At 54.6% G+C, this 27,055-nt stretch overlaps 8 protein-coding genes across 8 annotated transcripts; 3 read left to right on the top strand and 5 right to left on the bottom strand.

Annotated features, from left to right (window-relative positions):
• Window positions 1-282: 282 nt before the first annotated feature.
• QBC33DRAFT_177836 (uncharacterized protein) lies at window positions 283-4,858 on the bottom strand. The gene is made up of 4 exons (XM_060422411.1): window positions 1,530-4,858; window positions 1,181-1,461; window positions 1,000-1,117; window positions 283-901 (listed from the first exon to the last, which is right to left on the bottom strand). The coding sequence occupies exons 1-4, from the start codon at window positions 4,775-4,777 to the stop codon at window positions 373-375; spliced, it is 4,176 nt and encodes a 1,391-aa protein (XP_060281152.1). The 5' UTR covers window positions 4,778-4,858; the 3' UTR covers window positions 283-372.
• Window positions 4,859-6,864: 2,006 nt separating this feature from the next.
• Window positions 6,865-9,005, top strand: QBC33DRAFT_496203 (major facilitator superfamily domain-containing protein). The gene is made up of 6 exons (XM_060425570.1): window positions 6,865-7,339; window positions 7,420-7,666; window positions 7,742-7,821; window positions 7,904-8,601; window positions 8,671-8,821; window positions 8,891-9,005. Exons 1-6 carry the CDS (start codon window positions 7,070-7,072, stop codon window positions 8,924-8,926), a joined length of 1,482 nt encoding a protein of 493 aa, XP_060281151.1. The 5' UTR covers window positions 6,865-7,069; the 3' UTR covers window positions 8,927-9,005.
• A 263-nt stretch (window positions 9,006-9,268) lies between these two features.
• Window positions 9,269-11,276, bottom strand: QBC33DRAFT_593698 (uncharacterized protein; the record flags this gene model as incomplete). The annotated part of the gene is made up of 2 exons (XM_060431756.1): window positions 9,269-9,362; window positions 9,433-11,276. 2 exons carry the CDS (start codon window positions 11,274-11,276, stop codon window positions 9,269-9,271), a joined length of 1,938 nt encoding a protein of 645 aa, XP_060281150.1.
• Window positions 11,277-11,861: 585 nt separating this feature from the next.
• On the bottom strand, window positions 11,862-14,053 carry QBC33DRAFT_612669 (uncharacterized protein; the record flags this gene model as incomplete). The annotated part of the gene is made up of 6 exons (XM_060432500.1): window positions 11,862-13,162; window positions 13,230-13,359; window positions 13,439-13,588; window positions 13,650-13,801; window positions 13,861-13,975; window positions 14,012-14,053. 6 exons carry the CDS (start codon window positions 14,051-14,053, stop codon window positions 11,862-11,864), a joined length of 1,890 nt encoding a protein of 629 aa, XP_060281149.1.
• Window positions 14,054-14,811: 758 nt separating this feature from the next.
• QBC33DRAFT_545297 (uncharacterized protein) lies at window positions 14,812-20,567 on the bottom strand. Its single transcript, XM_060428552.1, has 8 exons — window positions 20,327-20,567; window positions 20,012-20,251; window positions 19,713-19,949; window positions 19,608-19,658; window positions 19,353-19,544; window positions 19,165-19,288; window positions 18,963-19,097; window positions 14,812-18,901 (listed from the first exon to the last, which is right to left on the bottom strand). The coding sequence occupies exons 1-8, from the start codon at window positions 20,342-20,344 to the stop codon at window positions 15,081-15,083; spliced, it is 4,818 nt and encodes a 1,605-aa protein (XP_060281148.1). The 5' UTR covers window positions 20,345-20,567; the 3' UTR covers window positions 14,812-15,080.
• Window positions 20,568-20,930: 363 nt separating this feature from the next.
• QBC33DRAFT_545294 (Fructosamine kinase-domain-containing protein) lies at window positions 20,931-22,585 on the top strand. Its single transcript, XM_060428551.1, has 5 exons — window positions 20,931-21,116; window positions 21,181-21,299; window positions 21,362-21,944; window positions 22,050-22,233; window positions 22,292-22,585. Exons 1-5 carry the CDS (start codon window positions 21,062-21,064, stop codon window positions 22,443-22,445), a joined length of 1,095 nt encoding a protein of 364 aa, XP_060281147.1. The 5' UTR covers window positions 20,931-21,061; the 3' UTR covers window positions 22,446-22,585.
• Window positions 22,166-24,735, bottom strand: QBC33DRAFT_496192 (major facilitator superfamily domain-containing protein). Its single transcript, XM_060425569.1, has 4 exons — window positions 23,952-24,735; window positions 23,868-23,893; window positions 22,873-23,807; window positions 22,166-22,785 (listed from the first exon to the last, which is right to left on the bottom strand). Exons 1-4 carry the CDS (start codon window positions 24,611-24,613, stop codon window positions 22,594-22,596), a joined length of 1,815 nt encoding a protein of 604 aa, XP_060281146.1. The 5' UTR covers window positions 24,614-24,735; the 3' UTR covers window positions 22,166-22,593.
• Window positions 24,736-24,978: 243 nt separating this feature from the next.
• QBC33DRAFT_545290 (MFS general substrate transporter) lies at window positions 24,979-27,041 on the top strand. Its single transcript, XM_060428550.1, has 6 exons — window positions 24,979-25,432; window positions 25,507-25,591; window positions 25,696-26,150; window positions 26,239-26,423; window positions 26,485-26,547; window positions 26,614-27,041. Exons 1-6 carry the CDS (start codon window positions 24,994-24,996, stop codon window positions 26,854-26,856), a joined length of 1,470 nt encoding a protein of 489 aa, XP_060281145.1. The 5' UTR covers window positions 24,979-24,993; the 3' UTR covers window positions 26,857-27,041.
• The last annotated feature ends 14 nt before the right edge of the window (window positions 27,042-27,055 follow it).

Raw genomic sequence — 27,055 nt, 5'->3', positions numbered from 1 at the left:
TTGCCGAAAGAGGCAGCTCGAAATCCACGCCGTATTCCGAACCCCGGTCTATTTGGTCTCATCGTCCGTGCTTGGAGTCTAGTCGACGGCTTTTGGTTATCGAGACCCTGGTGCCAAGGTATGGCGTATGGAGGGGGATTTGAAGCTTGCTTTCTGTTGTGCACCACGGATTGGATACGGCGGAGTGTCTAGCACAGTGATTGGTGGAATGACAAGTGGCGAGAGTAAGAAAGCCGCCCTGGATTACCCGAGTCGTCCTTGCTCAGGAGCCTGAGGTGTGTCGAGTTGCCCCCACGTGGGAGTGACGGCATATCATATTTCTTGTCGAGGACGTCTTTTGAGGATGGAGAACTAATTCGGTGCAGGCGTATCTCAGCGCAATCTCCCCTTGACCAGGGACAAGAGCTCCGAAACCTGCGACAGGCTCTCGTAAATACCCTCAGGCAGGTCCAAGCCAAGGACCTCCTCGAGCATGGTTTCGACCCGGCTGAGATCCGTACGGTTCTGACTGTTAGCCGCGCGAAACTCGGCATTCTCGCCCTCCATCCTCGAATTCTGGACCTTCATGCGGTCGTAATTCCGGCGCACTTGGGCATCCGATGCCGGACCTCCCTGTGCCGAGGGGAGAATGGACGGGACTGCGGAGGGTGCTGTTGAAAAAGGGGTCGAGTAGTTGTTGCTGGCTGCGGGGGAGTCTGAGGACCGGATTGAGGGCCGGGTGCTGGTTTCGGTAGGGAGGGAGTGGAGAGGAGTGGGGGTTGGATTCACGAGAGGAGTATCATGGGAGTCCATTCCGAAGACTGGCACCGAGAAAGGTTGAGAGAGGAGGACTGATGGGCTGAATGTCGGGGGTGGAGCACTGGTTGAAGAATGCGGTGCCAATGGGGGAGGAAACCCGTCTCTGCGTTGTTTTTGTTTCGGTTAACTAACGAGACGGCTTGCAAGACCAACAAGAGGCATGCAGGATTTAAGTGTCCGAGGACTGAGATAATTACTTACACATTCGAGAGCAGATATTCTCCAGCGTCGGATCCGGACAGGAATGGCTGAAACGACAGACCCGTGATATTAACCGGCGGAATCATGAGGGAACTGGACGGGTTGATGGAGAGGTAGTCTGGTCATGGTCAGTCGTGCGAGACACATCGAGTGTAAGAGGTGTAAGAGGAAAAGAACATACACGGATAGTACTCCGCCTTCAACGACTGGTCATCTCGGTCCTGCATCCCCGGAATAAGCAGTCGGAATAGCATCCACCACTTGTCCTCCTCCAACATGCGGCCGCAGGGCTTCTCCATCTCGGCCTCGAGCTCGTGGTCCATGAAGCAATCGCTCTCAGGTGGTGGTCTGACTTCACACGTCTCTAGTTGCTCGTGGGCCCTTGCCTTCCGCCTGGCGTCGAACGAGATCCAGCACCGGGCGCAGCGATACGATCGCATGTGCCTACGGCTCAGGTGTTGCCTGGGGCACTGTGGTTTAGCTCTCTGAAAGTACCGGCCATTGTCTTGCATCCCGGGGGAGTGACTTACTTGAGACGCACTATCCCCTCGCAACCACCTTGGCGGTTTCGCGGGCCTTGTCGCAGGCATTCCTGCGATATGAGGGACTCCCGAGTCATGTGGTATTTTTGGTACGGACAAGCAAACCGGAGCGAGTTGATCTTGGAGCATGGCGCTCGGGGAGCTTGGCGTCTCCTTTTCCGCGGCTGCTCTCGACGGTCATCGTCGTCATCTCGACTCTTCCTTTGGGTGGAGCACTGGTCAGTTGTCGGGTTAGACGACGACGGGCCGGAAACTTGGGTCTCGGAAGGATTTGTTTCTCGCCCGGACTGAGACACTGGTGCTGTCTCGTCCTCGTTGTCGAAATTGCAGTCCTTGATGCCGTCCTGGTCGTCACAGGAGTCGGCCGAGGAGTGCTGAGAAGCGCAATCCTCTGCATCGTTGGCCACGCTTCGACTCGATATCGTAAGAAGTTCTATTCGGACTCGTGCCACGCCCACTTGCTTTGGTATCCTGGTCGTCTCTAGGCCTCGGTCGGCAGTGCTTTCACAAGACGAGTCATGAAGCGGGGATCGCCTGCTTATGTTATTGTCTTGTGCACCGAGGTCAACAGTAGGTCCGGGGGTCGCTCTCGGTGTGGGCAATAACGTTTGCGTGCCAAAGGACCGGGTTGATGGGGGTGGATTCTCAGTCTCAGAATTCAAACCAGCCGATGACAAGTCGAAGTCCATGGGTTGAAGAGTCGGTCGTGGCTGGCTCGGAAATGAATCCTCTGGAGGAGGAGGGCTAGGAGAGGGAGAACTGAGAAGATCGATCATAGTGATTGATGAGCCAGAGACCGGCACGACAGCTTTTGTCATGGATTTTGATAGGATTGCTTCGTTAGCCTGAGGAAATGGAGGAATTTTGGTCATATCAAGAACCAGATCATCATCCGGAGGCTCGGGTTTGAGCTTGGCTGAAATGACTGGTAGCTCAGCTGGCTCCTGCTTGATGCCGGCCAAGGGCAAGCTGCCCTCCCCGATGTTTTCGAAAACAAGCTGTATTGTCGGTAGAGAAATCTGCTCCATATGCCTTGCGAGATGGGAGTTGAGTTTCTTCCAGGTATCGAATCGTTTGCTGCAAAACCGACAAGGTTCGTCAGCTGCTTGCTTCGACCGTGAATGACAACGCTCGACAATGTCCCATGTCGGATGGCCGCTGCTAGTACCGATGACTCGCTTCAAGGATGCTCTGGTCAGGGGTTGTGGCTCCGGATGCTTGTGTTTGCGGACTAGATGCTTGAGAAAGTTGTCCCGGCGGAAGTACTTCTGCCCGCAATCGCCAACATCACAAGTCCACCAATCTAGCTGGCGGTGGCGTTCGTTTTCATGCCGGACCCAATCGGCTTTTCTCTTGTACTCCTTTTGGTCTTTGCAGGATTCCCAAGTGCAGACGAACGTCAGTACGTCCTCGTGGACATGCCTTTTCCACTCCGACACCGACCGGACTGTTGTCATGCGGAAACAGAGAGGGCACTCAAACTGTGCAGGGAGGCTGGTGAATGGGGGCCGTGAGATGTCAAAGGGAAGGCCGATTGGGGAGGCGGTCTGTCTCTCATTATCCGAGACCCCCTTCTCAGTCTTGATTTTCACTGAGCGGCTGTCGCGACGGTCAAGCTGGAGCTTGAGAAGACATCGGTAGCGGAGAAACTGCTGATGAGCGATACGGTCAACCAGGCGAGAACTGTTCACGGCCATGCCGGGGTTGAGATAAACTATGTGCCTCTTGAAATCGGGAATGCTCGGCGTTGTGTTGGCCATGGTGATGCGTGTGGGTAAGCTCATGTCCAGGCCGCCTTCGCCGCTGTCGCTGTCGCTCTCGCTCTCGCTCTCGTCGTCTAGGTCTTGCTGTTCGGACGGACTACTGTCTGAAACCTCGACTGGGCTGGCCGGGGGTTCACTGTGCCTTTTCTCCAAAGATGCCAGGTTTGAGTGTGAGAGCCCCGAGCTGGAACCGCTGTGGATCTGGCTCAGAGGTGGCCTGGAGCCATCAAGAAGGGAACCCATTCGCGATTGGACGGCGTCCTTTCGTTTGCGGACTAGCGCTCGAAGTGCATCGAGTTTGGGTAGATTTGGTCGCCCCCAGTGCTCCCGACCCATGCGCTTGAGGAAGTTTCCCCCGATAGAACCTCCTCTCGAAAAGTTGTCGAGGTCTTCGAAACTAGGTAGACTCATCCGCCGAGTTCCCCACGATGCCTTGGTTGAACCGACCGACTTGTTGTCGTCGCACATTCGATTGAATGTCGCCATGGCAGCATTGGATGACTCGGGCTGGTAACGAGAGTCAGTGATTTCCAAGAGCAACGGAGCGTCGGCCCAGTTCCTCTGTTGATGGATCAACCGAAGGTCAACCTCGGTGAGCTTCCCCCCTTGCTTCTGATAGTATATCTGGCCCGGAACCGGGTTGTTCAGGGTTGGATGACCAAACGGGATTTCTTCCCCCGGCAAGTCTCCTACCGTAGGCATAGGCAGCTGCTCTGAAAGCCCCAGGGGCGGAGGTAGCTTGTCACCGCCCTCCTCCACGGTTGCAGCAATCCACCTATCCACTTCTTCATTCCTCTCTTGCACCTCCCGCATAGCTGCCATCTCGATGACACTAGCAGGCATTTCTTCCGAAGTACGGCACCCCGGTGCAATGCCTTGACGACTACTGGGTCCTTGGATTTGTCCTAATGACGCGGGTTCGTGGTCAAATGCTAAGCTTGCAGCATCGTCGACCGGGCCTAAAACTCCTTCGTCTTCGTCGATCCATGGTGACAGCGTCGTTGCCGGGGTTTGGTAGGTTGCGAGGGAGGTGTAGGTTGTTGGTGTCGGGTAAGTTGCCGGGGTCGGGTAGGTTGCCGGGCTTGTGTCGGCGGTCGTCATCCAGTTGCTCTCCGGAGACGTGGCGTGCACGTTCTTCCAGGACATCCCCCATACAAGCGACTCTGGGGTCTGTTGCGTGGCTGTTGTTGCCGGGCTGAGAGGATAATATGGGCCAAATGGGCCAGAGGGCAGGCTCTGCGCCGACCTCCCTGCAGAAATTGAGGGAGGGGATAGCCCCAAAAACGGATCATTGACCTCCTCGAAGCTGACCTGTTGAAAAATCGGTAGATGAACGAAGTCGCTACATGGGGAATTTGGTGATAATTGAGTCGTCTCAGTTATTATAGACTGGCCAGGCGGGGCTTCCGACTCTGACGTGCTTAGGAAATGGCCGCCCTGCTGTGGCATGGCGTTGCCGTCGTTCGACGCCATCACTTTGACCGCGACCGAAGAGAGCCCAGGCAGTAATGGTTGTGCCGATTTGAAGGGGTAGAAAAGGATTGAGTGAAAGGCAGAGGGGGGTTTGGGGTAAAATGTGCGGAGCAACACAATTGTGCTGCGGGTTAATGCCGCAGGCCTCAGCCGCACTTGCGCAACCAGTCCCGAGTCGGGGGGACAGTCCTACGCCAAGGAGAACGATTGGATTGGTTCGCCCAACAGGTGGCGCAGCTGTGACGGTGTGTCGACACACCGGCACACTTGTGCTTGTTCCTCGGTATGTGCAGCGCCGGGCATTTACCAGTAATAAAATGCGGTCAGTCTACGCAACAAGTGTTCCCTCTGGATCTCGCGCCTCACACCCTCCTTACACCTTGTCCATAATTACAAAGTGTAGACATGGACGCTCATCTGCGCATTCCTAGCACTGATTGTGTCCTGGACGCACATCTCCAGACTCGGATCCGAAGTATAATAAGAGAGAGCTCTGCCATGGAGCAATCCGGACTACCTCTGAGCGGACTACCAATCTCGTCGACATCTCAACTTGCCACGACTAACACGACAATTCTCTTCTCAATTTTCAGCTCGTGACTATCACTACCAACGTGGGAACATGACATCCTCTAACATGTCTTCCTCCCTCTCGCCATTTCTCGCATCTCGCAATCAAACGTATGCATTATCCCCGAACTCGGTGATAATTAATAGTCGGCCCTCGATACTAACATACCAACAGAAAATTAACCAGCAATGGGGCCCAGGATATTGCATCGCAACTCCAACGCATGTCTGTCGACGCCTTGAGTCTACTGCGCGAACTGGACGACGTTTTGGACTCCATCGCTGGCAACGACCCCACCGAGACAGTCGAGTTGAACGAGAAACGAGACGCCCAAAGCTCCCGCACCTCCAACTCCACCACCCACAACATATACCTCGTTGGTATCGGAAGTCAGTTCGCCGACTCTAGTGGGGTTTGAAGATGGGCACCCGGGCACGCATCCTGGCTGATATCATGTCCATCGCCTCTCCAGTGGGGTTGCCATGAAACACTGGTTATGTTGGGAAATAAGTCAATGGGAAGGATGACGGTGTGCCAGCTGAAGAGGCGAGGGAAGATAAACTAAAAGTCCGTGTGTTCTGTTGTTGCAGCTGAACTGAGTGTGGGGGATCGAGTAAAAGGGGGCAGATCGAGTGATTGAAAGAGTCGATAAATCAGGCGTTTGGCTTGTAATTAAGCAGTATTCTTCAATTGTATTTCATGAAATGCGGAAGGCTTATCACGGTTAATTTAGCAAAGGGTCCCTTGATGCTGGTCTGAGTTGAAGGGTGACAATATTGTTGTCATCCACAGTTAGCCTAACTCGACATGATATGCTTCCGCCACTGCGACATCCGCCACGATAGCCTCCTGCTGCACGCCATGGCCTGACGTCCGAGTCTAAATCTTCTCTACAGACGGCAAGATCGACAACTGGGGTTAGATAGCGGACAAGTTCCGCGATGCTACGTGGTCTAGATTCGGGGGAATAACTGGGAAGCGCAGGCGCCCATTGGTGGCGGGCTCGGTGAGCAAGCGCGATCTGGAAAGGACGATTGCTTTCTCAACGCGGCGAAGCGAGCCAAGCCGGGGGAGGGGTTGGGGGCCAAGTCCTCCCCAGACTTGGAAATACGGATCTGCGGCCTCCTATTCGGCAGTCGGCGGTCCACGCGTTCAGGGATGGGAGCCCGTGAGGTTGCACTGCTGGCTTCGGGATCAAATGCGGCAGGTAAGAACGGAGTACTCTACGTTAATGGCCGTTATATGCGTGATATGTGTCAGATGATTGGAGGCGTCTAACCCTCGTCTAACCCCCGCCGCGCTCTCCCTGGAAGGCGAATGGCTTAAAGTACCCCGCACCAGAAAGGGGCCCGTCAAACCCCAGGAAGTGGGCAGAGGGGGGTGGGGTGGCATCCATGCCAAGTGGCCCGATCACACCCATCATTGACGTACATGCTCATCCTTGGACATATGCCGAGGTAGGTCTTGATTGGAGAGAGCAACGCCCCGTGAGACTTAATCTATAATATGAGCAGGTATAGACACTGGGAGCTGCTTGATCTGGCGGAAGAAATGGACCTTCTATAAAGGGGAACTGGGTAGTGGCACTTCTATAATTATCACATCCATCCAACATTAATTCTTGACTTCGCCGTCCCCCCCCAGCTGGTGATTCCAGCCTTTCTGGCTTGTCAACTAATTACTCGTGCCCTTGCCTTCCACCGGAGAGCATCCACCACATCATGGACCACGACAGCGACAAAGCCGGCGCCATGGGGGCTGACGAAGGAAGGATCGGGGTCGTCGAGTCGAAGGGCTCCACGGCCATCGATACCGAGTTTACGGAAGAAGAACAGAAGCACATCATACGCCGACTCGACAGACGCCTCATCACAACAGTCGGCATAATGTACTGCGTCTCCCTCATGGACCGGACCAACTTGGGCGCGGCAAACATTGCTGGCATGGACGTGGAGCTGGACATGAACGGCCCTGTCAACGGCATCCGATACGTGAGTGGACAACATGGGCAAAAGACAATGGCGCGAAATGGGAGCTGGAACCTCGCAAACTGCTGACTCTCTGCTTGCAGTCTATCGTGACCCTCGTCTTCTTCGTGACTTACGTCCTTTTCCAACCTCCGTCGACGATTATTGTTCGAAAGGTCGGGCCCCGCATCCACTTGTCGTTGATCACCTTGCTCTGGGGAGCAACCATGATTGGGATGGGCTTTGTCAACGACTGGAAGGCTTTGACGGCCCTCCGAGTTCTCTTGGGTATCCTCGAGGCTGGCTTCTTCCCCAGCTGCGTGTACCTGCTTAGCACTTGGTACACAAGATGTAAGTCGATGGCTATATTCCCACCCCGCCTGTCATCCCTCGACTGACTGACTGACTGACTGCTGGGATAATAAGATGAGGTCGGAAAGAAGTATTCCCTGTTCTACCTTCTCGGCTGTGTGGCTGCTGCTTTTGCGGGAATCCTCGCCTTCGGAGTATGTCCTCTGCTTCATCAGCAAAATCGCCCTTTCTCCCTTGTCCTTGTCCCTTGTCCAACCTGCTGACCGAGATTACCAGCTCATGCAAATGAAGGGCATTGCCGGCCTGGGCGGGTGGCGCTGGATTTTCATCTTCCAGGGCCTCATCACCTGCCTCATTGGCATTGGAGGATACTGGTTCCTCGTCGATTTCCCAGACTCGAAGCGTGCCTCGTGGAGGTTTCTCGGCGAACGCGAACGAGCGTGGATCGTCGCCAGAGTCGATGCCGATCGCGGCGACTCCCAAATAACCACCTTCAGCTTCGCAAGGTACCTGCGCGCTTCCACGGACTGGAAGATCTGGGCGTACGCCATGATCTTCTTCAACACGACCACCATCACGTATTCTCTCGCCTATTTCCTCCCCATCATCCTCGTGAAGAACATGGGCTTCTCCGTCGGCGAAGCCCAGTGCCTCGTCGCACCGCCGTACGCCTTTGCTGGCATCGTCATGTACGGCACCGCCTGGCTCGGCGACAAGTACAAGCTCCGCGGGCCGGTTATCGTCTTCAACAACCTGCTGTGCATCATCGGCCTGCCCATCGTCGGGTTCCATCCGAATCCCGGTGTGAGGTACTTTGGGGTGTTCCTGGTGACGGCCGGCGCCAACAGTAATGTGCCTGCTGTCATGTCGTACCAGGCCAACAACATCAGGGGCCAGTGGAAGAGGGCTTTCTGCAGTGCCACGCTCGTTGGGTTTGGCGGGGTTGGTGGCATCTGTGGAAGTTTGGTGTTCAGGTGAGCTAATTCTTTGCAGACAACTTGGAAAGGCTGGTGTGACTGATTGTTGTCTGTTCATTTAACTAGGTCCCAGGATGCTCCGGAATACAGGCCGGGCTTGTACGCTGCCATCGCGTGCTGCCTTCTTAGTATCATCCTGGTTGGCGTTTTGAGCGTCGACTTCTACTTCCAGAATCGGAAGGCAGATAGGGATGGGAAGGTGCTGGAGACTGGCGATGTAAGTCAAAAAAGCCCGGGTCCCTGTGATAACCATGAGGAGCAGCAACTTTATTAACCTTCCTCGCAGGAAGACAACCATTCTGGATTTCGCTACACGTTCTGATTGGGGGTGGATATGTTGGGTCTTCTTGCGTGCTGCGTGCCAGCGAATAACCCTATCCCATATTAAGACCTCATGACCGTGGAGTAATATTCGATCTTGGTAGGACACGTTGTTAGGACAGTTGAATGAATGAGTAATTGCACCAAGTGAACTGCTTTGCCTACATAATTACCCATTGAGATAAGCATAGATGCACATTCCAGAAACCGACACATTCCAAGCAAGGGAGAAAAGGAAATATTAATTGGATTATTAAAAAGATATAATTAATACACTTCAAGAAATCTACCTTGGGCTTGATTTGAACACGTCACCTACCCAGTCACCCAATGAATCGATTAATTACAAGCCACTGCTAAAGTCTGCCCAGTTGTACTCAAAGACAGACCATGCCTTCTGTCGATTAACAGTGGACAAGACTCCCCGTAAGTTGTTCCTGTTGTTGGGGTGCGGTCAGTGTCTATCAGGCTTCTTTGGCAATTTCAGGAGGATCGGGGGGGACATACCAGTACTGATCAATACCCTGAGGATTGTTTTGCATCGACAGCCAGAAGATTAAACGAGGAGTGAACCTCACATTCAGGTTTTGCCGGTCGAAAGTGGGTGAGATATAACCGAAATCATCGCTGGTAGCATTGAACTTGTCGAGCTTCCGATCCACAAGGTCGAAGATGGTCGCGGCGATGCGTCCTTCCTGGAGGAGCATGTATCTTTCGCTGCATCCATAGTACTCTATGTTCTGCGTGAACTCGTACAACCCGGCAGCGTCGATATCGCGGTAGCAGAGATACTCACCGCTGTCGAGAGGAGTCTGGTCGATTGCCATGAGCCCAAACGCAGTGGCATAGCCCTCCGAGAAACTGGTCCGGCTGTTGGCAAGGCTCTTGAGCCCGCAGAAGGTGTGATTCCCGCCGCCGTCGAAGCGAGCCGTCCCCCGGGCGACATAGTGCGCGAAATGCCCGTACTCGTGCGCCAGAATGGATGGGTCCTGGGCGTCCGGGACGGGGATGTTGATGTAGGGCGTTAACCCTGCGGTCGAGAAGAAAGTCCCCGTGCCATTTCCTGGAAACCAGACGGAAATCTTCTTCGCCTCACCGGCCTTCGTGGCCACCTGGGTCCTGAAGTAGTCGCTGATTGTCCGGTACGAATCGGCCACCCAGAAACCCTGGTTCTCGACGACGAACTTGTGGTGGTTCGCGATGGAGATGGTCTGTCCGGCCTCGACACGCCAGGGATTGACGACCAGGTTGACCCGGATGAACTTCGTGCTGAAGGGCTCGGAGAGCGTCTTGCGGGTGCCGATCTGGTAGTAATCTCCCTCCAGCTGGGTGTACAGGGTATGGGCAATGATTCTCTGGCCGGGAGCAATGCTGAACCCAAATGTGGCCTCTCCGTTCGCATTCAGGGTGGCCCAGGACCTCCACCCTCCGAGCTTGATGTCGCCGGCGTAGAGATCGGCATGGGCAATGACCTTCTGGAAGCGAATCGGCCGCTTGATGCCGTTCCGGTCGGGAAATGTGACCCGCGCCTTCACGAAAGCCTTCAAGATGGGTGCCTGTCGGGCCTGCAGCCCGTGCTCATCTTCCGGGCAGGGGGGAGGTGGTGGTGTCGGCTCTGGGCATTCGGTTGTTGTTTTGTAGACGGTCACCAGCGTATATCTGCCAGTGCCGTGGCCACCCCCAGGGTAGGAGTGTGGGGGTGAACCGGTGTCGGGGGGAGCGTCCTCCTTGGAAGACGCCGTGTCGTCGGGAGTATCTGTCACGGTGTCTTCGCCCAAGTCCCCTACCTCGGTTGAATCCTCCCCAACCGCGTCGAAGCTGTCAATCTCGCGAATGATGGCTTTGTTCAAGTCGTCCGAGTAGTCCCCAATATTGTGCGCCGTCCATGTCTCGGTCTGAGGATCGAACGCGAGAACAGCTCCGTTGACGTCGTAACTGGATGAACTGGTATGGCCATCGTCGATGGCAACCGAGAGAAGCACATCTTGCCAGGACTCGGTTGGCAAATCGAAAAAGACGGACTGGACGAATTCGGCGGCTGTCGATGGGATCGAGACTGTCTCGGTGTGAACGATAGCCGGGGAGGGGCCTTCGGCATCGGCTTGGGCTTCGCCGTCTAACACGTAGGGCGACGTGTAGAGGGTCAAGGTCAAGCTGCTTGCGGTGGACTTCAAGCGCTGGAACTTGATGGGAGCATCAATGAATACCCGAACTTGGTCATCGCCGACAGAGTCAGTGCTGAAGGAAACAGCACCAGTGAGAACCTCGACTTGCCAGCCAACGTCAGGCTGGGTGGCATGGACAAGTGCGAAAGACACGAGCCAAGCAGCAAAGCTGAATAGACGGGCCATGTTGGCGGTTTGTCGATGAATCATGGTGTTCAAACCTAAGTGCGAGGGCAGAGTGCTGTCAAGATTCAGGGGCCGAGCACGCTCCCTCAGGAACGTTCAGATATATATAAATTCATGACGCACAGAGTCGTTCGATTGAGAACCAAACATGAGGATAATTAATCCCCGGAAAAAGCCTACTGCAGAGGAGGAAGAAGTGCGCTAACAACAATCAAGAGTGGTCCAAAGTGGCAAGAGTGAGCTGTGAACCAAGCTGTTGCTTCTGCTGGTGCACTACAGTGTATGGGAAACCACAGTAATTAGCTGCCAAGCAAAACGTAAAATTCGCCAAGAAAACTCTTGTGCGCGCCATTGGGGCTATGTATGGTTGCGATGAACCGCTAGTCCTCAGCCTTCGGACCTTGAAAGATCAAAGTTCGGTTTTAGTGTATGTGGCTCTTATTAGATCTCTTGGCAAGTGCAGAGTCAGGGGACAATCAAGGTTCTGCGCCTAAAAAGTCTGGAACTTATTGGGCCTGGGCTTTGTGAGATTCCAGGAGTCTACTAGCCAGTTCCACTGAGGCTTCGCTTCCCGGGGTTCTCAGCTCATTCAGCTGAGACATCGTCCTTCCATCTCCTGATGATGATGTCGGCCGCCTTCTCGCCAATGGCATACGCCGTGGCGCTAGTGTGAGTGCCGGGGATCAAGGGGAAGATGCTGGTGTCGACGACGCTCAGGCCCCCCACGCCATGCACCCTAACATCCGGGCCGACAACACCCCCTTTCTCCCTTGGCATCATAGCTGCGGTGCAGCAGGGGTGCTGGAATGACGCCGTGACCACGCTCCTGAGGGACTTGATGATGTCGCTCTGCGCCGTCACAGCCGGGCCCGGAGACACCTCCACCGCGCCGAGCGACTGCATCGTCGGCGTGGACGCGTATTTCCTGAAATATCCGACAAAGCTGGCCAGGATGTCCCAGTCGACAGGGTTGGAGCAGCTGCGGTAGTCGATGATCGGCTCGCCCTCGGGGTTGCTGACGTTCAGCAGGACTGTTCCACGGCTCAGCGGCTTGAGGAGGAACCCCCCGCCAGATGGGCCGCCGGAGAAGGGCGATTCCATCACCGGCGACTCTGGATCTGAGAGTTCCTTTGCCAGGATCTCGAGCTGGGCTTTGTAGCCTTCAATCACCGGTTCCGCGGCGCCTTCGGGCAGGTATGACTTGAATGTGCCGTCGGAGAGTTGTTTATTGATGGCGTCGACGATGTCCTTGTACTGGTCCGTGATGAGTGGCAGCGAGACATACACGGCGCTATTCCCCATGGCTTGGGTGTATGGACCCTGGGCGGGGCGCAGCTTATACTCGTCCAGCGCCTCCTGCGAGAATGTCTTGTTGCCGCTGAGAGTCCCCGGGTTCGGAGTGATGGTCTTGTTGAGCGATACAGACGCACCAGCACCACCGCCGTGGTCGTGGAAATTGTATCCCACTCCGGCAAGGTCGGCAACTACCTTGATGCCCGCTTCGTCCAGGAGGCTGGCCGGGCCGATGCCACTCCTCTGCAGGATCTGCGGTGTGTGAATTGCCCCTGCCGAGATGATAACCTCGGCTTTTGCTGTTGCTAGGATGGTCGATCCGTCCTCGAGTGACTTGATCTCCACCTTGGGAGGGCCCTTGAACTCTGTATCGTCCTCATCATAGACGACTCTGATGACTTTGTGCTTGACGATGAGGTCGTAGTTGTCCCTCGATTCGATCACATTCTGGTAATGGCCAATCCCTGCGTGAGATCGTTCGGCGGTTACCGGGTCTTGCGACGTGGGAACCCAGCAAATGCCGACCTTGCTGCCCCCTGCGCACTCCTTGATGGGTTCTAGGCCAGCTTCGACCCACGCCTGCCACGCCAGCTCTGTGTTGAGTTAGACTCACTAGTCACGCAGGGAAAACAAAAGATGGAAGACGGATTTGGCACTTACTCTGAATCGGCCACTGGAATGGCGGATAGCTGGATTGGATCTGACCCGATCCACCAAACGCTGCTTCCACATCCCAGGTATAGCCATAGTTTTCCACGTCAGACTCGGTCGGCTCTGTAAAGTTCACACTCTAATTATCATAAATTTAGCTTCCAACCGCGAAGTTGAAGAGATGGATGTTGGGTCGCAAAGAAATGCCGAATGATTACCTTCTTGAAAAATGGAAGAATGCCTTCCCAGTCCCATTTGTCGGTATGGTTATCAAACTCCGGGCTGGCAACTGCCTTCCATGCATCGTAATCGCGGCTTGCTCCGCGGTCGAAGAACTGGCCATTGATAGTGGAGCTTCCACCCACAGCCTTGATGGTGTCAATATTAATGCTCGTCCAAATATGTTGTGCAAAAAGCCAGAGTACGCACCTGTCCAGTTGCTAGACTTGCCGTCCTGTTGTTGAATTCGGGAATGGGCTGCGTCGAGTACTGCCAACGCTTGGGACCTGCTCCTGTGCCGGGTGGCTCGAAGGCTCCGGGGGCGTCCTCAATGTAGCCATACTCAACAACCAAGACGGTTTCTGTTATCACATCAACGTCTGGTCCGCAGCAACCGAAGAGGCCAGTAGGTATGTCTCACTGTCTGGAAATGCTTCACTCAGTCGATTTGCAACAGTCAACCCCGCGGTGCCACCACCAGCAACAATGAAGTCGTAACTGTCGCGAAGTTCGGTAGCTTGTCTCTTGACCTTGTCCTGGGGAACTTGGGGGATAACACCACCGCAGGCTACAGTGGCCAAAGCCACGGAGCCAAGGAGGGAGGGCAGATGCATGGTAATTACGAGTCAAATCCGACCATGGGCATGCCGAGGACAGAGCCAGGTTAACTCCACGCTCCGACCCGGACACACCAGTTGACGCAGGGACCTTTATAGAGGGATGGCGATGGTGCCGGGAGTCCGACATTCCCCCCCCCCCCCCAAGGTCAACTAGACGAGTTCAGCCGGAGAATGTCGAGTTGCCAAATCAGCTCGGCAACGATATGATTTGCTGCCCACAAGGCTGAAGCTTTGGTTCTTCTTGGCACACTAACGTATAGAGTATATTCCAGTAAGTTGTGTCGTGACTCAGGGCATCTAATATAGATTGCGCGGGGTGCCAAGGCTGCACAATTTGCGTCCTGTCAGGCTCAATTGCCCCTGATTATCCAGTGGCCTGTCTCGTGGACTGAGCTTTGACAATGGAGCGAAATGCCATAGTACGTACAGACAAAACGAGTTCGCAGCAATGGTCTCGGATATTGGGCAGAGACTAGTCCTCCTCATTTTTTTTTATCATTGGATGGCTGGCTCCTGCCCCTGGTAGGATGGATAACTGGGAAAAGCACGCCATCAGCCAGCTGTGAGAGGCGGCCAGGTATGAGATGGGTCGACCTGGCTATATAACCGGAGTTCATTGCTGCACCGAGAAGAATTTCCCGACTTGCTTCTCCGGGATGGGCCCGAGTCCCACTTCTAGCCCCGAAGAAAGCAAGAAAACAAAACGGTCATAACAAAAGAAAATGGATGCATCACTCCAAAGACAGTGACTTGCGAATTGAACAATGTCGTGTCGTGGTTCTCAATAATGTTCTTGTTGTGATGAAATTTGATCCTTCGTTTTACTCTCTTCTGTCATACAGGAGAGAATGACGCATCGATAATATAACAGTCCATAGCAATGATAATTCCACTACACGGGGCTAGAAGTAGATGAGGTTTAAGACCATACAGCATAATCTGTGCAAAGCCTCTATGGCTTGATCTAACCTCTAGCTAAATACCTAAAACCAGCCCTGTCCTCGCCAAGCCCGACGCACCATCAAGGAAGCAACACCTTGTGCTGAAACCCCAAAAACCCATCAAACACGATCAAGTCATCTCGATACGCAAAGACGACGCTGCTCTTGGAAACGACGCGCACGATCGGCCCGCCACCGGCGGTCTGCCACAGCGGCGGGATGAAAAAATGCCGCGTGTAGCTACCCTCGTTGTGCTTGGCGCCATCTTTGGTGCTTGTAGAGCACACCCAGCCGTTGCGGCCCAGGAAGAAGAGGCTGGACCGGTGGAGGCCGACCACGGTGCGGAGGTCCGAAGCGGGCAGAGGCCCGGTGAGGATCGCGGTGGGGATAGTGGTTGAAGTTGCGGGGACGATGTGCGAGGGACGAAGGGTCAGGAGCACGGAGGTGGGCGAGGGGGAATTCGGGAGGCGGACTACTTGGGCGAGGAGGTCGGAGCCTGGGCGGGAAGACCAATTGTTTGGGAGGGTAGGTATTGGTGGTGCTGCTGCTGTGCCGGCGGTACTGGCGCCAGCTAGGTCGTCGGGGAGGGATATCTTAACACCCGAGTCTCTAGTCTCGCGTTTGAGACCTTCCCAACGGAAGAGGTGGATCGTGTCTCCGTCTATGAGTAGTAGCCGGGACGCGTCGGTGGGGTGACGAAGCCACCGCGAATCGCTGGAAGCGTGCCGGCTGGCCGTAGTGGCGCCGCTGGCATGGCATAAAGCCTCGCCGTCTTTGGAGGAGATCAGGAAACTGGACCCGTCTGGGCTTATCAGTGCTTGAGATACAGCGCTGCTGGCTCGGTGGTCAACCACGCGCTCGAGCTGCTGCCACGGTGCTGCAGGCGGCGAACGGAAGCGAGTGGCAATGCATCGGCCCGACACGTCGACGCTGAGGAGAATATTCGCTTGCGGGTTCCAGTCCAAGTGGCTGACGTCTACCATGCGAGCGTGGAGCCTCAGCTCGAGGCATTCCTTCCCAGCACTCCAGTCGTGTACTGTAATGGACCCGTCCTCACGACCACAGAAGACGAAATTGGAATCGCCAGCCTGTGTGATGACCGTGATAGCCCTGTCGCCTTCAAACGATCTTGTGAACACCACACCCGGGGCTGGTAGGTTGGGCTCCTCCGCATCGCTGGAGCTGTCGTCTGCCATATTCTTTCGGATCAGGACCGACGGTTCCCACACATTGCACGCGCTTCTGCGGATATCGAAGAATCGAAGACTGTTCGAGGTGAAGACGATTCCTAGTATTCGTTCTTCCAATGATGCGATCCGGTACATCAGCCGGAGCGTCTCAAACGCGAAGAGAAAAATGACCCCGTCATTGTCGCCGGCAGCAAGCGTTCTGCCGTCTGGTGAGCTGGCAAGCACCGAGGTATGAAGGTTAGCGACGTGTTTCTGCTCTAGGGTGGATAGGTCGAGTGTGACTATCTCTCCGTCCTGGTATGAGACAGCCATGAGATTCAATTCCAGGACTGGGTTGAAAGTCATGTCCAGAATCTGAGGCGCCTTCTGCATGCCCTGCCAACCATCCTTCTCAAACACCCCAATCTTCTCGTCGCCTTCGAAATTAGTCAAGGTAAGATGAGATCTGCGATAGGTGATGGCCGTAAGGTCCAGCGTCGGACTTGTTCGAACAAGGAGTGGGGTGATGTTTCGGTGCAGTTGATCGTCTCGATCAGAATCCGAGTCGGAGCTATCACCGCCGAGTGGAATCGGTTCCAGTTCAGCGCCGTCCTCGACGTGGAAAACGCGAACCACACCGTCTTTGGTGGGAACGAAGAGTTTGGAGTCGTCCGAGTTCATGCCGATGGACAATGGTTGCGTCGCGATCGAGGCAGTCCAACGCTCAGTGTGGCTTGTCCCCCATAACACTATCTTCTTCGGGCTACAGGAGACCAGGATTTGTGAAAGCGTTCCAAACACTAATCGGCGGACTGGGTGGCCATGGCCTTGACTGATCTCAGAAAGAAGGTCGAGGGTAGAGCAACTGTAGACTTTGATGGTCCCGTTTGTAAAGCCGACGGCTAGATAGCGATTGCTGCATGCTATCGCTGTAGCGAAGGCCGTGTACTGAAAACAAGACAACCGCTCATCCCAATCCTTATTGGAAGAGCAAATGAGCTTTTGGCGAGAGTGCTTCCCAAATTTCTCGTAGAAAACGGACGAGGTGGGACAGAGCGGGGGGATCACCGAGTAAATGGACGATGGCGTCTCGAGAAGATTGGGCCCGAAAAGAGCGAGAAGCCTCGCGAGGTCGTTGATCATGGCATCAACCAACTGATAGTCAGGATCCAGCGGCGAGGTGGACTTGACGTAACGGGAGACAAAGACCTTGAGGTTCTGGATGACAGTGGTAAAATGCCCGAGTTTTCCATTTGCCGCCGTCCTTTCGATCCACGTCAGAAGGTTGGAAGTGACAAATGTGGCAACCATGGCAAGTAGATCGACCTCCGAAGCCGAGGGGTAGCTGCGACTGAGGTGGTATGAGAAGTTGGCGCAGGCGTACTCGTCAAGATCCGAGCCATTACCCCTATTAGAGGCCGGTATAAGAGCATGGCGTGATCGAGGCGGGCTGAATGTTCGTCCGTTGAGCTGCTGTAGGCAGATCTCCGCAAGGCGTGCGTGCCCCTTGTAACGCTCGATGTATAGGTCAGACTGGGCCGAGGTGAGAAACTCCTTCACGGTGTGGTGCATGACCTGCACACACGACTTGTTGTCGACAGTGACGAGATTCCCACAAATGTGTGCGAACTCTGCAGAAGCCCGAAGGTTCTGGCCGATGTCGACGCGGACAGCCTCCTTCAGCTCGTCGGTCGAAAGTGGCCGCGGTGCGCTGACGACCCATCTGAGAATGCAATGTGCAAGAGCAGCACTCGGGGATTCCTTGATGCCCTCCAGGATTCCCGTGTACAAGCCAGACATCTCGGAGGGGACTTGGCGGAGGGCATCCCGCATAGCCTCCACGCTGTAAGCATGCTCCAGGCGAGAGATTATGAGGGATGCCCAGAGAAATATTCCACTGGACTTTTCCAAGACTTCGGAAACAATATCGTCCTCACCACCGTCGTTGTCCATCGGCCGATGCCCCAATCTTGCTCTGACAAATGCAGCAATGTCTCGCTTTGAGCCTCCCTCTCCTGTGCGCAACTCGAAACCTCGGATCTCGCCCTGGCTGAAGGATCGCTCTATTTGCTGATTCAGCCGGCTCGTGACAAAAACCCTGAGAGGAATAGTTGGTTCAATCTTTGCAAACATCTGGAGGAGCGACGACAGGGCTCTGCTGGGACATTCATCGAGGGCGTCGATGACCCAAAACTGGGGCTGTGAGAACCTGATCTTGAACAGTCGACCCAGAAAGATGCTGTTCCATATCACAGTGTGATCCAAATTGTTTATCCACTCGCCATCCTGTATCATCTGAAGGATGGTCCGCCTTACCTCGAAGTTCAATTCGGCCATCTGGAAAACCAAGCACGAGAGCATCTGAGCAACGCTGACCCTCGCGGAGCTCTTGCAGAAGAAGTAAGCACAGTCGAGGTTGGAAGCTTGGAGATACTGGACGACATTTCCCGAAGCCACGGATTTGCCCGACCCTGGAGGTCCGCTGAGCCAGAGGAAGCGGGAACGGCCTCGAATCGAAGGGGATTCGGTTTCCGGAGCGAGTGTATGTACAGCGTCCTGATCGCAGTCTAACCACCTCTGGAAGTCGCCGTGTTCGGTGAGCCACTCACACGAACCTTTATGCGTCCTGTCCAGTATCGTGATGAGGTCCACCTCGGGCTGGTGGACAATTTCCAGGGCATCAGAGATAGATTTCATCTGGGATTTGTGATCCTGGAGCCGGCGTGCAGGATCTGGTTACGTTAGAGACAGGCTTAATGCTCATCGGAATTAAGGGTTACTTGAAGTACACACAGTCTTGCTGGATTTGTTGGATTGTAGTACCGAAACAATGCAGCAGAGTCTTGTAATTCGGATCATCCAACGTCTCAAATTTGCAAATATGGCGATGGTCGGCTTGCAAGTACTGGGTATGTTCACCTGGCAGACCTGATCCTCGAGTCAGCAGACTATGTCAACTTGTCGAGTATTCAGTGAAAAGGTGACAGTTAATTACCTAAAACGGCCGATTCTCTCTCGACTATCATCATCGAGGTTGGCCCCGTAGATGTCGGTGCGCCTTCGAAGAAGGACCATATTTGCACATTTCCGCAGACATGCCGGAATTCATCGTTGATAGCCTGAAGCTCCATGTCAGTCTTGGGGTAATTATGTCTGACAGTCATGATCATGTTTATTAATTACCTGTAATGTTCCTGAGCCTGGAAGAAGTTCCTTGACAAACGCCTTGGGACCGGTAGAAATAAACATGGACAAATAGGCCGTGACAAACTGGGTAGAGTCGGCACCTCTGTGTGGGGTGCCGAGGAAGTACAAACTGTGAATTCGGGAGGCAATGTCCTTGTACGTGGGGTCTCTGGTGGCGAGGAGGTATGCCTTGACAGTGCTCGGTCAGCAAGCTCATACGAGTCAATTAGCCTCAGGTTCCAAGACACGAACCTTCTTGACGACCAGCCCGCCCATGCTGTATGAGATCAGCACTATTGGGGACTAGCCTGCGGTTAGCTGGGTGGCGACGCGAGGAAAGGAGACCCATTAACGCACATCTCCGTTCTTTTTCAAGGTCGGCGCGTTATACATGTCAGCCAGCATCGCCTGGCCGAAATCATGAATTGTCAGGGGACTCTGTTGCGATTTCTTCCAATCCGAGTCGTAGCCATAGCTGTGGATCCGGACGTGTCTGAAGGCTTTCTCCGAGGGTAGCCATTCCTTGGGCCAGAAGGTCATGGGATCCTGCGACGCACTCCATGACTTTCTCGAGCCTCCACCAAGCCCATGCACCTACGGGTGCGAAGATCAGCATGGGGTTCTGTCAAGCTATTCGATGACACCAGCATGCGTACAAATATGAAGTCGATGAGAGGATCGGAAGGCTCATGGAGCAGACACAGGCCGAGCGTGTCTGCGGTGTCGCTAGGGCCGCCGAAGAGCTTCACGGACCCCGGAGAACTCGTTCGGCGCAAGTGTCGTAACGTGCCTTTCAGCAGGCTGGGGGCAGATCGTCGACGGCTTGATTCGGGAAGTGATGGGACTTGGAGTGTCGACGAGCGGCCTTCAGCGACCCATTTAGCCTCTGGCCAAGCCTGGTCGGTCAACTTGGAGTCAGCGACAAGCACTTGACCAGCATGATAGGTACCCGGCAGAATGCCGGCGCTTACATCTGATTGCTGTGCCATTCTGGGCCTAGTTAGGTCATAAGATCTGGACACGGCCGGGGGGGTTGCAGTGTCGCGTGACCGCGTCAAAGGGGAAGGGAGCCAGGGAGCACGACGGCGTTTCAAGATCAGCTTGTTGTGCTGGAGAAGCGAGTTTTCTGGCGCGCGGTGTACGGATTACCCAAGTTACTATTTGTTTATCCGCACTAAGTGCTATAGACCCTAGAGACTGCCCACATCTGTCCTTGAAGCGCATGCAAAACTACTGGTGCAGCTGCAAGCCAACAGGATTACCATTACCAAATTATTTCGTGTAACGATGTCTCTGGTGTGACCTGTCACTGAAGTAATCTAAGTAAGAATCGTGACCCGCTTTTGAAGAAATATTCGTGGGGCTAACTCCTCCCCATTGGCCTGGCGGCCCCTGAGGCGGTGATGCCTGCATGGCGATCCGGCGGCAGCACCCGGTAATTGGCTCCTAGTTTCCGTGTTGCCCCTCCCACTCCATGAAGCGCCCTGCAATTCGTAGGTACCTAGGTAGCCTGAATTGGAGTCATCCAATATCGCTTTCCTGCAGGAGGGGAAGAATGTGGGTGGGTGGTTGCCACACCTGTTTGCCTCGTTGCACTTGAAATCGCAATGGTGCTCCCTTCTCTTCCTCCTCCTCAACAAGGCTAGCAAAGAGAATCTCGACGGATAATTTGTTCAACGATACCCTCACACTATATATAATACCACATGGCAGTAGACGTACGAGACGTAGCTGTCAAGCTGGACGAGAGCATCCTCGAGGGTGAGTCCTCCAATATTGTATCATGGCATTGGAAACTGCCTCTTTTCTTACTGGGGCGGCAAAGTTCTCCCCGATGGAGGCAAAGTAGTGTCAGTGACGACGTCGGGCCAAAGCGACTACTGCAACACATTCCGCATTGAAGTGAGCCTTCCGGATGGGACTTCCCAAGCCTTCTTCCAAAAGGTATGTACTGTACATCCAAAGTCCCGCCACCAACAATCCGACTCCTACTTAGATCGCTTCAGGAGGCAAAAGGTCAGTACGGCTGGAACTTGATGGAGGCTGCCTTCCAGTCCGAATCTTCGACACACCAATTTATCCCCGAATACGTGCCTAGGCCAATCAAGCTGGGGACGTACAAGTCCGATCCCGATACGCACTTCTTCCTCGCCGACTTCGTCGACATGCTAGAAGACACCATCCCGGACCCAGGGCCATACATGGCTGCCGTAGTAGCACTACACAGCAGAAGTATGGGTAAGTCGCCCGAAGGGAAGTTCGGCTTTGGCGTCAACACTCGGTTCGGCGACCTGGAGCAGTCCAATGGGTGGACCTCGTCGTGGGAAGCATTCTGGACAGGGCAGATGCGCGACTTTATCGACCGCGAGGAGCGGCTGCGCGGGCCGCTCAGCGAAGATCATTCCAAACTCAAGGAGCTTTTCTTTGAGAAGGTGCTGCCGCGTTATTTGCGACCGCTGGAGACCGGGGGAAGGTCAATCACACCCTGTCTAATCCATGCAGATCTGTGGCCGGGCAATGTGAAATACAGGACTGATAATGAGACCGTGTGTCTGTACGATGCTAGCGCACTCTGGGGCCATAACGAAGGTATGTGTGGGCTCGTTGAGACCTTGAGCCTTCCTCTCCAACATGTCCAGGATCTGTGGCTTATGGCTTGATGTGCTTGGCTGACATACACCTCCCCATGCGTAGTCGACCTGGGAGTTTTCCGAAATCCGAGGTATACACTTGGGGCGGCGTATCTCAAGGAATATTGGAAACACGCCTCCCAGTCTGAGCCGGTGGAAGATGCCGACAGCAGAAATTCCATTTACATGACGAGGAACCAAATCTTGCTCGCGACACTGTATCCAAACGAGCCAGGACTACGAGATGTGTAAGATACCCAGTGTTTGTCTTCATTAAAGTTGCTCTATCTGATCAGACATTCGCAGTTGGGTTCAAAGCATCCGGCTTTTGGTCGAGGGTGTGCTCTCTGAGGAAGCCGAAGCCGAAGCCGAAACCGAAACCGTAACCCAAGCGACGTCGGCGTTGGAGGCGAGCACGGCGTTGGAGGCGAGCACGGGCAAAATCAAGACTCGTCTTTAAGGGTAGCAGACTGGCCCTCTTGAGGATTAGTGGTTAGCTTTTTTTTGGGAGATGGATTGCCATCATTGCGGAGGAGCCAACCCCTAAGTGTACATACAAATCGATGCACTAGACGCAATGTAATCGAAAGGTATACCAAGTTCTACCATCACGACTGAGATCTCCCCGCCTCCCGGACCTCTGCTAGTTCAACGGCAGGCCGTCTCTGCGGACTATCTGGCTCCTCTGTGACCAGCTGCCCCCTATCGATGCCAAGGACGGCAGCCTTGTTCTGGCGGTCCAGATGGTGACCGCGGATGAATAGGTTTAGAATCGATGATACACCCGCAAACGCAAGGTACTGCGTGAGCCATGACACGTTAGTAAGGGAAACTTTAACTTAGGCTGCATCTCTTTAGTGTTCCGAGAGGGCGAAGCTCCCACGTACCATGATCCACACCGTTCTCAAGGATTCAAAGTAGGTCTTTCTGACAATGACCTGCTGGTCCCCCGGAAGGGTTCCAATGAGATCAAGGTTGGCCAAGGCCTGGTCGCCGTTGAACTGGCTGGCAAGGTGCTGGCCAAGCTCGTCGACGAGATGGGGGTTCGCCGCATTCATCTCGTTTTGAAATATAACCCCACCAATAACAACGGAAACGGCGGTCGCGATAGACCGGCAAAATCCCATGGTGGCGATGACGGCGGCGGTATCCAGCTCCGTTGCGGCGGCTTGTGCTGCGAGGATAGGCCCTTCAATATTCATACCGAGGCCGATACCCACAAGGATCTCGAATATGAACAACTTGGTCAGGTCTTTCTCAAACTTGAGATCAATAAATAGCCCGACACCGAGTGTCAATGACACCTGGGCCGCGTACATGACAGGAAGGTACCTCCCGGTCTTCTGAATGAAGACTCCTGCGAATGCGGCGGCGAGAGACGATGAAACGATGAGAGGTAGGAGGTGAACACCCGAGGTTAGAGCATCCGCGCCCAAGACAGACTGGGAGTAGAGAGGCAAGTAATAAGCAAGCCCCATGAAGACGAAGGAGTTGAAAGCAAAGACTACATAGGCCGCAACTGCGGACACGGAAGAGAAAAGCCGTACTGGGATGATGGGGTTCTTGGCGACTTTCCACTCGTTGACGACGAAAATGCCAATGACTCCCGCACCAAACACGATCAGACAGATTACCGTCGCGGACGACCAGGGGTAGGTGACATCTCCAAAGTCTAAGCCGAGGAGGACCATCAGTGCACAGCCAATGATGAGGAAGCTCCCAGTCCAGTCGACAGCTTTAAGCCCTGACAAGATGGGAGTGTTGGGATTGGGAACATCCAGGAAGAAGAACAAGACGACGAAGACAACAGCGCCGATCGGCACTGCAAAGTCTCATCAGCTAAGGGAGAAATAAGAGGGCCATGGGCAAGGACAGAACTCACAGTTAATCCAAAAGCACCATCTCCAGCTGTTTACCCGTTAGACTCGGGGCACAAAACAAAGGGGCGAGGTCAGGGGAGGCTTACTTCAACTGGGTGGTGAAGACGCCGCCCAACACTGGGCCAACAGCACTTCCAACTGCCCAAACGATCGAAGTGATAGCGAGATATAATGCCCTATCCCTGAGCGAGAACGTGTCGCAGATGATGATATTCACCATCATCCCCATTCCCGAAGCACCGAGCCCCTGGACAGCACGGCCCGCAATCAAGGCGTCCATGTGCGGTGCCAGCGCGCACAGCAAGCTGCCGGCCAGGAAGATGGCCAGCGCGATCAGCATGATGGGCTTCCGGCCCCAGATATCAGCCAGTGATCCCCAAACGGGCGTCACGGCAGTGTAGGCCAGGATAAAGGCGCTGCCAACCCAGATGTAGCCGGCTACAGACTTGAAGGAGCCCACGATGGCGGGTATTGCCGGCGTCACGATGGTCAGATCGAGAGCCGACAGCAAGACGGATAGGCAGAGCGGCGCCATGACCAAAGTTACGGCCGTGCGCGAGGGCTTCTCGGCGGATTCTAGGGGTGGGGCCGGCTGACCGGCAGCCGGGCCGTGGTTTGCCGACTCACGGGGGCGGCTCAGAGGTTCGGTGGCCGACGTTGAAGGATCGGTCTCGCCCGCGACCACTGGCGACGCGTTGGTGGCAACATGATCTTCGCTAGTCGCCGGAGCGGCTGATTCAATGGCCATGACGGTGGCGACAACCGGGTATCGGGAGCGATACTCACAACTTGGGTGCCGCTGTCAACAGGGGAAACCACCATTCCCAACCTGTCACTGGTGCCTAGAGGCGGTCAGCAGCTGGCAAAAGCCCGGGCATGGCTTTCCTTCGGCGCGCCGGAAGGCGGCTTGTGATTTGTCCGCCTTACTTCCAGTAATTCGGCGCTAGTGCAGGTGACCAGACCCGCTGTGCTAACCTTGGAAGGGCCGGCCCCACTCCCCGCCATCCTTCGAGGCGCGTGTAACTAAGTACAGTACACTGCCTAATTGCATAAGACAACCATATTGAGATGCGTGTCTTCAATCGTGGTTGCATCGAGGTTCTCCCCGTCCATCCCCTTTCAATCAAGATGGCCTTGAGCAACCCCAGCGGCGCTATAGACTCCAAAAATGAGGTCCCAGCATCAGCCACCGAACCAGAAGCAGGCACCGGAGGAGGAGAAGTGTTTTCCGTATTTACACCATGGCAGAAGCGGTGGATCTGTTTCGCAGCCTCATTCGCGGGCATGTTCTCCACGATGAGCAGCTACATCTACTATCCAGCCCTTGTACCCGTGTCTCTCGAGCTTGGAGTCTCGCTCTTCCTCGTCAACCTGACCGTCACATGCTATCTGGTGGTGGCCGGTATTGCGCCGGCTTTCATGGGTGACATGGCGGACCAGAGCGGCCGGAGACCGGTCTACATGCTCATGTTCTCCCTGATGATAGGCGCAAATATAGGCATTGCTCTGCAGAAGTCGTATCCTGCACTGTTTGTCCTTCGGATGCTGCAGAGTGCTGGATCTTCTGGTAAGCTCTCTCCAGATCTTGGTGGCAAGATCCGTTTTTGCCTCGTGTCAATCTAATGCTGACGTCTACTCCAGGCTTGTACGGCGCCGCATACGGGGTAATATCTGATTTTGCAACTGTCGAAGAACGAGGGAACTATGTTGGCGCCCTGCTACTGATGTGAGTAAGCCTTGACCGCAGCGCCATCCCTTGTTACCCCAATTCATCCCATATGTCTTTGTCTTTACCAGGTAGCTTACTCCAGTCGAGTATGAGAGATGTAGGACGGATATCGCCCCCAGCCTTGGCCCTGTGATTGGCGGAAGCATCACTCAACAAGTCGGGTGGAGGTGGATTTTCTGGTTCCTCGTTATCATGACTGGCACCCACTTCATCGCCATGCTCCTCTTCTTCCCGGAGACCCAGCGCAGGATCGTAGGAAATGGCAGCGCCAAGGTCAGAGGGGTGTACTGGAGCTTCTTCTCCGCGAGGAACCGAGGCTGCGGTTCCCAAAATGGACAGGTCCGGTTTCCAAACCCGTTGTCATGCCTCGAAATCCTGTCTCACAAGGGCTCGTTGGCGGTTATCATGATTACGGCTGTTACGTACGCCGTGAAGATGGCGCTTCAGACCTCCCTTAGTGCACAGTGTGTTGAGATATACAATCTCAACTACTTGGTTGCAGGGTTGATATACCTACCTTCCGGCATCGGCGGAGGCGTTGCATCTTATTTGACAGGTAAGTATAAACTTGACAGTCCTTCGCATTATCGATATCATCTATCTTCAAGTAGTGTCTATGATTAGATCTAACCTAGCTCACTCAGGCCAATATATCGATTGGACGTATCGGGGAAGGGTGAAACATCTGCAAGACGAGGGCAGCAGCTATGACGGCTCGGCCTCCCCAGACTTCCCGCTTGAAAAGACACGACTCAAGGGAATCTACGTTCTGATCACGATCAGTGCCCTAGGCACTCTTGGATACGGCCTTGCGTTGATGACGCGAACGGTTTGTCCAATCCCGAAAAGCAGAGAGACCATAATGGGCATAAACTGACAAGTCGGGCTAGCACATCTCTGTGGTGCTCATCATGCAGTTCCTCACAGGATCGACGACGGCTAGCACATTTACGGTACGTTCCCCTCACGGCCACTAATTACAGCGACGTACATATGTTAACGACCTCCGCAACGGCTAGATGTGCGGCACCCTCCTCACCGACCTCAACATCAACAAGTCTGCGACTGCGCAGGCAGCGTCTAATTTGGTGAGGTGCCTTAGCGCTGGGGCCGCAATTGCTGCCTTGCAGCCGTTGGTTGACGCGGCAGGGCCAGCGTGGTGTTTCGCCGTCTACGCTATTGTAGTCTTGCTCGAGGTGCCTCTGGTTTGGCTGCTGCAGCAGCGTGGGGTGAGGTGGAGGAGAGCCCAATGTGCAGCTTAAGCTCCAACAGAGGGCCCTATGAGTAACGCTAGTCGTTCAACACGGGGCGACTCGGATGGTTGGAGTAGAGCTCCAGTGGCTGATTAGTGGCTAGTGGCATGTGTTTGCGGTGAAATACGTCACAACGCTTATTCTTTTACTATCCTGATCGAAGCTGTAGATAGTCTAATCATGCTAATGTCACTCCACCAAAGGCAAA

Source organism: Phialemonium atrogriseum (genome assembly GCF_030411735.1).
Source record: "Phialemonium atrogriseum strain 8032-3 unplaced genomic scaffold QBC33scaffold_21, whole genome shotgun sequence".
Classification (NCBI taxonomy): Eukaryota; Fungi; Ascomycota; class Sordariomycetes; order Cephalothecales; family Cephalothecaceae; genus Phialemonium; species Phialemonium atrogriseum.
The sequence above is the reverse complement of the archived record's forward strand: the minus strand, read 5'-3'. Positions and strand labels throughout refer to the sequence as shown.